We start from the raw sequence: 13,869 nt of genomic DNA, 5'->3' as shown, positions 1-13,869 counted from the left end.
GATTTGAAAAAAAAAGAATCGTTAATGGCGGCATTCCGCAAACATGCCAAGAAGAAGAAAGACTATTTGGCTTCAGGTGCTGGCATTAATGATGTGTATCAACCCTCGTGGTTTGCGTTCTCCTACATGGAACGATTTTTACATTCAGTTTACGAACCTGAAATCACAATTCACACAGAGGGAAATGAAGTAAGTAGAATCATTTGTTGTATGTTAATTTATTAATAGCTTCAAAGAGTTACTATAATATTACAATCATGTGTACCTTGCATATACAAAAATTCACAAAATAAATAGGTATAAGTATTTTCTACGTTTGCATATTGTTCCTCTCAGAAAAGTATTCAGTAAAAGCTAGCCTAGTCTGTACTGCATTGTTGGGTGGTCGACGAGCCACAGCAGGAAGAGGTACAAATCCAGTACATCCTTCTGGATCATTCCGCCATGTCCCGGGGTGAACTATTACTCCATCAACTACTGTATCAAATGATCCCTGGGGAGTGTAACTATGGCGGGAAGTCGTACTATTTCTCAAGAAATTGTGAAGCCTAACGCAGGTCATTGTAATTAAAGAAGTCTTTTCAACATCAAGTGCTATTGGTTTCCTAAAAACTCTAAAAACAGCACTCATGATTCCAAAAACATTTTCCACTTTCACCCGTGCTCGCGAAAGTTCTTCATTAAATATACGCTGTGGGGTACCAAACTCATGGTTTCCTGGGAATGGTTTCATTACGTGTGTACTGAGAGGAAATGCCCCATCAGCTACAAACACGTAAGGCATTTCAATATTCCCTCCAGGTAGTGGATCAGGAGTTGGAAAATTTAACGTGTTCAAACACATCTTTTGCCACAGCGTACTTTGCCTGTAAACTTCTCCATCACTTATACGACCCTGGCAGCCTACATCAGCATACATAAAACAGTAATTGCTGTCTACCAATGCTAATAACACAACACTAAAGTTGAAATATTGTTTACCGCTATTAGCGGGACTTTGCATCACATTATGCTTCCCATCCATGGCTCCTAAACAATGCGGAAAATTGTTTTTTACCAGCCATTGCTCAGCAGTCGCAGGCATCTGCAACAAAAAAGTAAATTAATTAAGTTTCTTTTTAATTTCAGGAAAATGAAGCACTATACAGCATTGATGAAGAGTTTTCGGATGACAATCCTAGCAATGTAAACCACAGCACACCAAACCCACAATGGAGCCGTCTTCGGGAGTCACGACGTCGGCGCTCACAAAATCCGCCCGAACTGCAAGACGCCCAAGCCCACATGAACTCAGCCTTAACTAATCTTAATAATGTTTTAAGTAAGAGCGTAGAACAGGACGACTGCGATTTGTTTGCAAAATTTATTGCAAACAAATTAAGAAAAATACCTGAACAGGAGAGAAAGGACATCATGCATGAAATCCACGATCTAGTGCATGACAAGATACGCTCCCGCCGTTTGAATGGCGAAGTGGTTCGAAATCCATCAATATCGTCAATAGAAGCTAGTCTCTCAAGATCGGTGGACGCAACTCCCTCTCCACAATATATTGTACCCACTCCTCTTCAGGATATGAATTATACTTTTACATCGCCACAACACTCTTCACCACAGTCTCCATACGCACAAACTACGCAACAAATCTTGGTTGAGCCCGGACCTTCCGGAAGTCACATTATTCCTTCCATGGGCAAACCAAGAATTAATTTATCTCCAAATACAAAGCGCATAAAAATCCAACAAAGAATTCCACGTTTACCTGTAAATCAAAACTTACCAAATAGTAAACGCATAAACATCATAAAGACTGAAAAAATTCCAGTACTTCGCTATAAAGCTATATCAGACACAGATTTGAATGATATTTTAAATATACCATGTTCACCCCAGTCTTCACAGACCATTCCAGCACGATTCTGTATCCAATCTCAAAAAGAATGTTTATCCGACGAGGAATTATAGATTCATATCAGTATAGTATATACATATTATATTAAGCCTATTTTTGTGTCTACTCTTCAAATGATATTGTATATTGTAACTAACTAAGCATCCAGCTGCTTCTAAGCAGGGGTAGGCAGAGAGGACGGACTGCCAAACAACTCGGTCTTGGCACACACCCCTTGCCTCGTTTACATTCATACATGCTATTCTATTATTCTGACTCTTGACATAGTCCGACTCATGTATCTGATTCACTTGGTCGTGCCATGTCTTCCTCGGGCATCCCCGATTTCTTCTACCATTCACATTTGCGTCATCTATTCTTCTTACACTACTTTCTTCGTTCATTCACTCTACGTGATACATGATTTTACCACACTTACGCCACAGGGATCTCATTTATATTGTATCTATTGTACATAAACAAATTTTATTAATGTGAAAGTCTTCGTTGATCTTAAAAAGTTAAGTTTATAGTAAATAGTTTTTATTTCTTTTGAACAGAGTGGGTATCTAATATTTTTTAATGTGAATATTGTTTTGAGAGGTATAAATGCCTATTCCTAATTAATGTTTTCTGTCTTTTCAATTTCTAAACAAGAGTAGTTGTCAATGTTTTCAGAACACAGGTGGATTTCCCTTTTTATTTTATACTACATGGGTATTTGATGTGAATTTTATTTTACTAATGTTCAGTGTGTTTCATCAAGCCATTTTTTAAACATGTTTATTCATTTTCAGCTTTCAAATTTGCTGTTTTCCAGTCATTACGTTCAATGTTCTTTTTTGTTTTACTTTTAACTTTATTTTACTTATATAGTGTATTATTTAAAAAGAAAATTAATATCTTACATGTGTATGTATCAAAAAGTTACAACGAATAAAAATATAGATTTTTTCAAAATGAATCGGCCTTGTTTATATTACCTGCGTACAAACTAGATAACATTCTCCCCATCTGTTGATAAAATTGAATATCTAGGAAAAAGTTTCTATTCACAATTGAATTTCCAATCACATACAAACATTATTTAAAAAATCTGTTAATTTTTTGATTCCTTCTTTAGTAAAAGCCTCATGGGGGTACAGGTGAAAACAACAGTTTATTTATTCATTTTATTATGTTATATATATATATATATAACATAATAAAAAGTTTTTTATTTTCTTATGTCTTTAAAATGTATTATTATATGTATAATTCATGTAAACATGCTTTTTTGTAATTTGTTATTATATATCTTTAATTCACTATGCCTATGTAATTTTTGACTCCTCCCACTTTTATAATGTGTTATATTCTGTCTCTTTCTGCTTTCCTATAAATATGCATGACCTCTGTCTTAGTTTTTAGTTATATTTCACATCCTGACGAAGCTCGACTGAAGCGAAACCGGTAGATGTAATAATAAAAAAAGTCGTGGTTAGTAAACAAAGTGTTTTATTTGATTTAATGAAAAGGGTTATTTTCTACTGTTCATTTTATTCATAAAATACAAGATAAAATATTATAAAATTGATTTATATATGAAACATTAAATCACCATACTAGGCGACTGCCTATTTCATGGTGAGTCAGCATATGACCCTTCAAACGGCTTTTTTAAGAATATGAATAGTTGAACATGGAACATGAAAATGGTTTTTCTACATTGTGAGTCAGCATATTATGTCTCATCAAATTTCCGTTTCGAGAAAAGTCGCACTCGGAACATGAAAAAAGTTAATCCTTTTTGTGAGTTAGCATATGTTGTGTCAAACTACTATTTCGAGAACATGAATAGCTAGACTCGGAATATGAAAAACTTTTTCTCTAGTATGAGTCAGCATATGGTGCGTCAGATATCTCTTTCAAGAAAATGAAAAATTGCATATGAAACATGAAAAAGGTTTTTCTCCACTGTGGGTTAGAATATTTTTCCTTAGATTGCTCTTTCGAGAACTTGAATAGTTGCACTGGTTTTTTTAACTATGGGTCAGCATATGTCTCTTCAATTTTTTTGTTTGAAGAACATGAATAGTTGCACTCGGAATATGAAGAATGTTTTTCTCCACTGTGGGTCAGCATATGTCTCTTCAAATGGCTCGTATGAGAACTTAAATAGTTGCACTCGTAACATGAAAAAGTTTTTTCTCCACTGTGAGTTAGCATGTGGCTCGTCAGATATCTCTTTCGTGAACATGAATAGTTGCACTCGGGACATGAAAAAGTTTTTTCTCCACTGTGGGTCAGCATATGGTTCCTTAAATTGCTCTTTTGAGAACATGAAAAGTTGCATATATAACATGAAAAAGGTTTTTCTCCAGTGTGGGTCAGCATATGTCTCTTCAAATGATGGTTTGAAGAACATGTATAGTTGCACTCAGAACATGAAAAGGGTTTTTCTCCACTGTGGGTCAGCATATGTCTCCTTAGATTGCTCTTTTCAGAACATGAAAAGTTGCATATGGAACATGGAAAAGGTTTTTCTCCACTGTGGGTCAGCATATGTCTCTTCAAATGGCTCGGACGAGAACTTGAATAGTTGCACTCGGAACATGAAAAAGGTTTTTCTCCACTGTGAGTTAGCATGTGGAGGGTCAGATATCCCTTTAGAGAACATGAATAGTTGCACTCAGAACATAAAAATGGTTTATCCTTACTGTGAGTCAATATATGGTCCTTCAAATGGCTCTTACGAGAACATGAATAGTTGCACTCGGAACATAAAAAAGGTTTTTCTCCACTGTGAGTCAGCATGTCTCTTCAAATGGCTCTTACGTGAACATGAATAGTTGCACTCGGGACATAAAAAAGGTTTTTCTAGATTGTGGGTCAGCATATGTGTCCTTAGATGGCTCTTTCGAGAACATGATAAGTTGCATATGGAACTTGAAAAAGGTTTTTCTCCACTGTGGGTCAGCATATGTCTCTTCAAATGATAGTTTGCAGAACATGTATAGTTGCACTCGGAACATGAAAAAGGTTTTTCTCCACTGTGGGTCAGCATATGTCTCCTCAGATCGCACTTTTGAGAACACGAAAAAATGCATATAGAACATGAAAAAGGTTTTTCTCCAGTGTGGGTCAGCATATGTCTCTTCAAATGATGGTTTGAAGAACATGTATAGTTGCACTCAGAACATGAAAAAGGTTTTTCTCCACTGTGGGTCAGCATATGTCTCCTTAGATTGCTCTTTTCAGAACATGAAAAGTTGCATATGGAACATGAAAAAGGTTTTTCTCCACTGTGGGTCAGCATATGTCTCTTCAATTGGCTCGGACGAGAACTTGAATAGTTGCACTCGGAACATGAAAAAGGTTTTTCTCCACTGTGAGTTAGCATGTGGAGCGTCAGATATCCCTTTAGAGAACATGAATAGTTGCACTCGGAACATAAAAATGGTTTATCCTTACTGTGAGTCAAAATATGGTCTTTCAAATGGCTCTTACGAGAGCATGAATAGTTGCACTCGGAACATAAAATAGGTTTTTCTCCACTGTGAGTCAGCGTCAGATGGCTCTTTTGAGAACAGAAAAATAATGGTTTTTCCACAGGATGCGTCGTTAGATCTGTCGACAAATTAGGAAAAATACGTATTTAGGAAGCTAAACAAGTCTTATAACCTACGTACAGCGTAAATAGGCTTAATAAATTCATTTAAAATATGTAAATAAAAATGGTGACCAAATAAATCAACACTCTGACAATTAAACACACATTTTGAAAGTGATATAAGTTAAGTACGTTACGTTAGGTTGGGTTTTTTTTCATCGTTTCTAATGACTTTATATGACTTTTAAAATGTGTGATAAATCGTCAGTGTGTTGATTTATCATGAAACCGAAAATGCTTGTACTAAGCGAAACCGGTAATTTTAAGAAAATCAAATAAATAACTTGTTTTTCAAAACAAGCAGCTGGAATTATTAAAACTTACATAGAAACGTGGTTTGATCTGCAGTCTGGGAAATGCTTTCAAAGCGTTCTAAGTAGTTTTTTTTAACATCGCGAAGGACACGGAAATTTCTCCCCCTTCATCTTCTCGGGGTACAAGATCCGCCTTGATGGTTAACGCCTTTTTTACAGGTTGCACATTTATGCAACCTGTAAAATATACGTACATTGCTAAACCATACCGGAGAGAACAGAGTGATACCAGATAACATAAGCACTTTGAATTCATAAAAACGTAAAACATTGGAGAGCACGAATTGTTTGACGTGTTCTCAATAATCGGTGTTACCTGCTGTGTGGGTAATTCTTTCGAAACGTTCTAAGCATTCCTTTTTTATATCCGGCAGGTCAATGTCGATCTCCACGTAAGGATATCCCACTTCATCTTCTCGGGGTCCAAGATCCGCCATGATGGTAACTGTCTCCAAATTAATGCTACCTGGATAAACAAAACAACAATACTTATATCGATAATTGATGTACATCAAAACGTATTTTTATTAGTAGAAAGATTTAAATAAAATAAAAACATGAAACAGAACAAGATCGAGACAAATAAAAATATAGATGTCACTGAATTCAGGATTAAGAACACGATTTGAAGACTTGATTATACTAAAGACGTATCCCCCAGGACGACAATAGATCCTGGGTTCAATTCCTAGTTGTGACCTTTATCCTTTTATTTATACGTCTTATTCTGCCTACTGATATATGGGGTTTTCCAAAAAGAGGTGTTATTTTGAATATTAATTGAGGAATTAATGATTCTTTATGGCCGGAATTGGATGGTATTGATCTGGACAACGTTTAATTTCAACAAGACAGCGCTACGTGCCACAAAAGCCACGAAACCATTGATCTTTTACGGACCGTGTTATCTCTCGAAGAGGTGATCACAATTGGCCACCGAGATCTTATGATTTCACACCTTGCGACTTCTTCCTTTGGGGCCACGTGAAAGAAAAGGTTTACGCCAACAGCCCAGCGTCGATTCAAGACCTCAAAGATGGAATTCGTGAGGCTATCGAGGACATAAGGCAGCCACTTTACGATTTAGTTATGGAAAATTTCATTAAAAGGATATGGTCCTGTAGGCGTGGTCGTGGTGGTCATTTGACTGATGTTATTTTTCACTATTAACGGCATACCTTCCTCTTTATAATGAAATAATCATTCATTTATATTAAAAAATGGCATTTTTCTTTGAATATCACACCTCTTATTGGGAAACCCTGTATTATATTGATAAGTATAACCTCCAAAATAGGTGAATATAAAAATAGGTTCCTGAAAATATTTACCATTGAAGATACCATTAAATTTATCTACTTAGAAGCGGGCATTTGCATAACACACTTAAGAATTTATTTTAAAAATAAGAAATACGAAGATGTCCGCTTCAGGGACTGATTCTTAAGGAGGAAAAATCATTTGTTCTAAAACATCTTCAGTACGGAGTGTGTTTGTTTTTAGTCAATGGAATGATGTGTTCTTCCATGAATATATGTGTATTTTTTAATATATGTATAATAAAGCATGTTACGTAAACCATGTCACAATTTGAGATGAAACATGAGGAACAAGCCTAGTCCAGTCGGCACGACATTTCATAACGGTCGTGAATTTAGAACATCGGAATTTTATGTCCTACATTCTTAGCATATGAAATGAGACTTACAGGCAGACGGAATACTCTCCGCATATTGCAAACATTCCTTCTTTACATTTGGGAGGTCGACATCTATATCCGTATACGGTATTACACCGTCTTCTTCCTGGGGCCCTGGTTCCGTCTTGATGTAAACATTTTCTGGATTTAGTAGATCCATGGCGCTGCTGTGGTAGCGATAGCTTTAAGCTCAAACAAATATATCTGAAAAGAAACAGTGATAATGGAAATCTTAAAATAAATAGGGGAAACAGTTTTTTTGTTACTGATATCTCAAACATATTTCTTGACAGTGTTCAATATTAGAATTTGTTACCGTTGGATTAAGTGGCAACAAATAAAAGTAAGGATGGGTATTTTTTTATCTAGAAATAAAAATAAAAATTTAAGAATACTAAAATGTATTACCACAAAAAAGACATAATAAAAAATAAATTAACTAGTATCCTACTATTAAATCTGTCTGGCAAAGGGCTTGCATAGGTAAAATGAAGGTGTGATACCAGTTCGTTCTTGATGCGAAGTAGTAGTGTCGTAGTCCAATGCAAAACAGCCTCACGCTGCTGGTCTCCAAAAGGGTCCCTCTTAACCAATCAGGATCGGCAGATGCATTCCGATTCCACCAATCAAATGGTTAATGCTCCATATGCAAAGCTGATGCTCACAAAAATTGGTGAATGTGTTCGTAGAACCTCAGCCAAGAGGAATGCCCGCTGATCTGGGCTGGTGATCAAAGAATGGCCACTGCTTCCAATGCAAATCACAGATTCTACCTCCCTCAGGTTTGGCAACTCTCCAAGTCAAAATTGCAGGGCTGTCAATTTGACCAATAGCAAAATGACAATGTGTAGGTACTTAAGGGTCCCACAATCCAAGACCATAGAGGCGATGTAAGTAAACTGATGCACACACCTTGTTACAAATCTTACGTATAACAAATTTAACAAATCCTTCAGCTGGTGATTTACCAAAGAAACATTTTCCTTAGTGGTTATATTGGTGTTCGGCAACTGAAGTGTTTAGTTTAGGACATGTAAATATTTGTATAGTACGATTTTCAGTTTTGAATAAGTAATTAATTTTTAACCTTTTTTTTAGAAATAATTTGAATACTGAAAATTGAGAGAATCGCCATAAATCGTGGGATAACTCAATAAATAACCCATAATAATATCTTTCTCAAAATATAAACCGGTATTACCTTATCCGCTTTCAAAAGAATATCTGAAATACTTACATTTTGTAAATGATTATTTAAATCAAATGCAAATTTATGTAATTATTCTGAATCTCTGGCAGCGGATAAAACGAAATATTTTTAAATAAAACCTTTTGATTTACCAATTACTCTAAAGGGAAATTGACTGCATTTGGGAAAATTTAAATTTTTAATTACGTGAAATGATCATTCGCTTTCGTTGCATGGGATAACAGCCGGAATAATTTCGGTTGATGACATTTTCTTTTGTTGGTATTCCTGAAACCAGTGGCTAGAATTTTTACCATTAACTCTATGCAAATACTAAGAAAGGTTAGGATAGGTTATGTTGGGTTATTAAAGGTTAGGTTTGATAGGTAAGGTTAGATTAGGTTAGGTTTAGTTGGGTTGGGTTGGGTTAGGATAGATTAGTATAGGTTAGGTAAGGTTAGGTTGAGTTATTATTTATTTTGTAGGAAACAAACAGCTTTTACATAATATACAATGATAGATATAAAAAATATACAAGTTAACTGAAGTCCAGCCACAAAAGTTTCTTATGCTAAAGTTCATTGGAAATGAAGTTTTAATATCTTTAAATTAATTTGGTGTAAAGGAAGGGGAGGGGAAGATGAAAATAGGAAAAGGATAGGAGATGCTCGCGATACATTCCATACTCTCATATTAATAATCGGTCCTACGCATTACTTCATTTCTTTACGCTATTTAAAAAAATGTCAATGCTGTAAAATTTCGTAATATTGTGCACATATACGAGGAATTGTGGATTTTTTTAGAATGTTTGTTCTTCACGAGGGTAGATAAAATAAATCAGATTGTCGGGTTGATCTAGACGGAATATGAAGATTTATTAAATTGGTAAGTTCTGGTGAGTCCAGACCATTATTTAGGATTCTAAACAATAAGATTTGATCAAAAATTAGACGTCGTGTTTGGGTGGAGTTAAAATTATGAAATTTAATGGATTTGGTATAATTTGAGAAGTGTAAATTTAGTTTATAATTTATGTGTTTAAAACATTTTTTTTAATTCTTTCTCTTCTTTCGATATGGGCTTGGTCCACTGGATTGCTTTTGGTAATATAAATGCGCAAATTTAAATGCCTCCGATTGCTTTTTGAAAAAAATTGCAAATTATCTCGTGATTCGGAAAAATATTTATTTTAAAATTTTGGCAATTCTAGTGTCTATTATTTTGCACTATAAACAAAGCTATTGAAATGCTTTATCCGTTAAAACATAGATGTCGCAAATCCTAGAATCGATAAGTCTTCTATGGAAATTTAAATATTTGTCTTTTATTCAAACATTTCGTCGGATTGTGCTACGTGCGTTTTACAACTGTCAGATATATAAATCATTGAAATGTCGTAAGTATATCATTTTAATTTAATATTATTGTACCAGTGTATCTGCTAATCATTTGTATAACTATTTAACGTGTTTTCAACTCTATTATATAAAAAAATATTGTTGTTTTTAATACATTTCTAAAACAAAATGTGATTTTTTGCGACGCCATTACAGAATGTGTTTTGTTTTTACGAAATTCGATTTAATTAATTCACGTGTGCATTGGAAATAAAGTTATTCCATTATAGTGATTCGTAACAAAGAGAAAAATATAAATAATTATATAGATTGGGTACTATTTAAACAAGTTACTTGCATTTGAAAACTGTAGCAATTTAAGAACAAAAATTCGGCATTGTATGCCATTTATTGAATTAAGGCCCCACTACACAATACGTTTTCGATTATTTCGTTTTATAATAAATTAATTTATTTCAAATTTGAACGAATTCAACAATCTTCAGGTTTGAATGCATTAAAATATATAAAAATATTTTTCGTATGTTGTATTTTAGAAAATATAAGTATTTTGATTATAAAATATATAGTAGACTGTGGAGTCTTAGTATTTTTTAATATTTTTAAAGTCGCTATTTCACTGTGGATCTGTGTTGTGCTATCATATATTTTTTTAATATTTTTTACAGTGATCCAGCTTTACTAATGGTGAGAGAGGATCGCGCTAAGGCCCAAAAGGCAGCAAGGGCCCAGTCTGCTTCCTTCCAACTGGAATTTGAATTCAGAAAGTTTCAGAAACTGGCGGCGTGGATCCTTCTCCCCACTGCGCCCCCAAGAAAAACAAAAAAGTAAGTGAACGTGTTTAAATATGCATGATACAATATTATCGTTTTCCTGAGTGTTCTGCAACAGTGAGAGTGAGTTGAATTAGCGTTGGTTATATGTGCATTGTACAAATGAGGTAGAATCGGAGCTGTCCATGACACTGATGTTGATTTTTTATTTATTTTACCTACTGGCTTTTTACAGATTCAGTTCACGCGTGAATGAGAACAATCCGTTAATGTGATAAATGCATATGTTTTCAGAATTCCATCTCCGGAGAGAATAGGGTATCCATTTTCACTAGGGACACCAGCAACATTACCTTCGCCAGTTCCCCCAACATTGACATCTCCCGCTACCTTCACTCCCTTATCTGGGACATCACGGGATGAACCGCGGTGGGGTGATGATAGCGATCTGTGGGTGGACGTCCCACTCTACCAAGAAGTGTCTGCGTTTGGAAACGGTGAGTTTATCTTTTAAAACATTCTACCGGGTGCCGACCGTAATTGAAAAATAGACGCATTAAATTAATTTGTGATTTCTGTTGTTTCAGAAACGGTCATGGTGGATAGCCGCCGGAGCGATGTGGACGATGAAGCGAGCGACGTTGACGCAGCAGCTCGCTATCAAGAAAATTCGACACTTAGGAACCGTGAGTTAAAAAAATAAAAAGCTAACCATCAAATCCACCATACCATTTCCCCGCAGGGGTAGGCAGAAATTATGGTCCGCTACACAACTCCGTCTTGGCAGACATACTCTTTGCTTTATTCACATGCATACATCGTCTCATACTGATGTTATTCTAACCCTTAACATTGCCCGCCTCAAGTATTTGATTCGTTTGATCGTGCTATTAGTTTATTTTTTAAACGTCGTACCAGAGGCGGTCCGTAATTGAAATACAGACCCATTAAATTAATTTGTGATTTCTGTGGTTTCAGAAACGGACATGGAGGATTGCAGCGCGATCGACGTGGACGATGAAGCAAGCGACGTCGACCACGGAGAGAGCAACGAGGATACTTTATGCATGTTACCAGAACCATCTCAAATTTTTAGCAATGCACTTCACCCCGCTTTGGCCATAGAACTTAGGAGACAAGACCAGGATGATAGGCAGGCAATGCGATTGATTCTGCCGCCTGATGTTTTTTTGTGTGATAGCATCCCCAATTGGGGGTATGTTGTGAGACTGAAGTTATGGAAGGAAATGGGGAAGAGGAAGGTGGTGAAGTACTTGGCTATTCACTTGTGTTTGGTGACCAGATCTTTCCGCATTCTTTCCAGGTTCTTTCCGCGTATTTACATCTCATTAAAATGTTGTTACGATAAAGCCCCCAAAGGTTCGATTTTGGGGTCCTTTTGGAGAAGGTTTGGTGGACGTTTAATATTTTTATTTCAATTCTGATCATTGAAATATACATATTGAAAAATGCATAGGTATTCTCGTTTTTCCCTGTATATTGTACACATTACTTGTTTTGTTTTTGTCTTTTATATATGTTTTTTCAATTTATCTATATCTAGTAAAGGGGCTATTTTAGATCTAGTAACTATACATAACGAAACCATTTCAAGCACTGTTCATTCAAGAGTATCACTCTGGAACGAGGCATAATGATACTATATATTGATTTGTTTATTATATGAAACCAGTAAAAAAATTAACTATTTTTATTGCAAGTAATAAATAAATAAATTGCTTGTTCTATAATTTATTTCCCTCCCAACCATTTTTTTTCAAAACCCAACAATTAGGTACAAAAATCAAAAAGATTTTAATAAAATAAAATACTTTTTGTTTTAAAACCACGAGTTTTTAATATTTTTTATAACCGACCGGTTTCGCTTTACTCAAGCATCTTCAGGGTACAAATTATTACTACTTGTGGTTTTAAAACTAAAAGTATTTTATTAAATATGTCAAACCACAAAGTGATTGCTTTCTACAATAATATAAAGATTTTAATTACCGTTCTAAGCTCCTACAAGTTTGACATGAAAGGTTTCATAACCATCATCATCAACTTTGCGAGGTTAATTCACCCGGTATGTACTGAGCTTGAACGCTGTCAAATCACGTATTCTGGAGGAAAAATGTCAAAATAACACGGAATTTAAGCAATTTGCAAAGTTTTTCTGAAAGATTAGTAATATGTATTGCTATGATATATATCTTATTAAAAACCTTGGTTCTTGTTTTACTATCCAATATAAAAACATGGTCATAAATATCCAGTATTAGATCTCAATTATTCCATTTTTACATTGTAAAATAGACTGTCTGTATTATACTATTCAATTATCTAGTTAAAAAAGGCAAAAATTGTAACAATTGTTATTGGTAATTGTAGACAATAAAATTATTTTTCTAATTTCATACAATTTCAGTGTGTTAAATGTACTCAATATAGTAATTTAGTTCATTACATTTGGAATTTATTCATTACATTCCGTGATCAAATTCTTTAAAATATTTTTTTCACCTACGATTTAACAAACATGCGAGATTATAAACTTTACGATTTTTTTATATTTTTTCTATAAATCCTACAAAATTGAAACAAAAAAGAAAATACAGGTTAACTCATTGGCTATATAGCACATTAATAAGTTTTTATGACACCATGTAAAAATTCTAAGTTATGTTGTTTTTAATGTTGGATAAAAATAAAAAAAATGATCCTCTGGATATCTCGAGCAATCGAGGCAAAATTATTTATTTCGCGTTGTCGCTCCAGTGGCTAAAAGGAGACTCCGATCGTATGTGAGTAAAGAGAGGCAGCGAGTTCTCCATGTTCGTGCGCGCTAGCTGGGCTCGAAGATGCTCTAGTTCCTGTCGCTGTGCTATAATTTGTTGAGATTGTAGTATGATTGATATTTTAGCTGAATCATCCTCAGACTCAGAGGAGCACATGATGAATTGTTTTTTTCCCGTGACAGTAAATACCGT

At 34.8% G+C, this 13,869-nt stretch overlaps 1 protein-coding gene across 1 annotated transcript; it reads left to right on the top strand.

Annotated features, from left to right (window-relative positions):
• Positions 1–1,965, top strand: LOC149416358 (uncharacterized). Its single transcript, XM_089641967.1, has 3 exons — positions 1–189; positions 1,129–1,554; positions 1,894–1,965. The coding sequence occupies exons 1-3, from the start codon at positions 25–27 to the stop codon at positions 1,963–1,965; spliced, it is 663 nt and encodes a 220-aa protein (XP_089498093.1). The 5' UTR covers positions 1–24.
• Positions 1,966–13,869: the final 11,904 nt, after the last annotated feature.

This window comes from Hesperophylax consimilis, chromosome 17 (genome assembly GCF_061612785.1).
Source record: "Hesperophylax consimilis isolate HC1 chromosome 17, BYU_Hcon_1.0, whole genome shotgun sequence".
NCBI lineage: Eukaryota > Metazoa > Arthropoda > Insecta > Trichoptera > Limnephilidae > Hesperophylax > Hesperophylax consimilis.
This window is presented reverse-complemented; position numbering and strand designations above follow the sequence as displayed.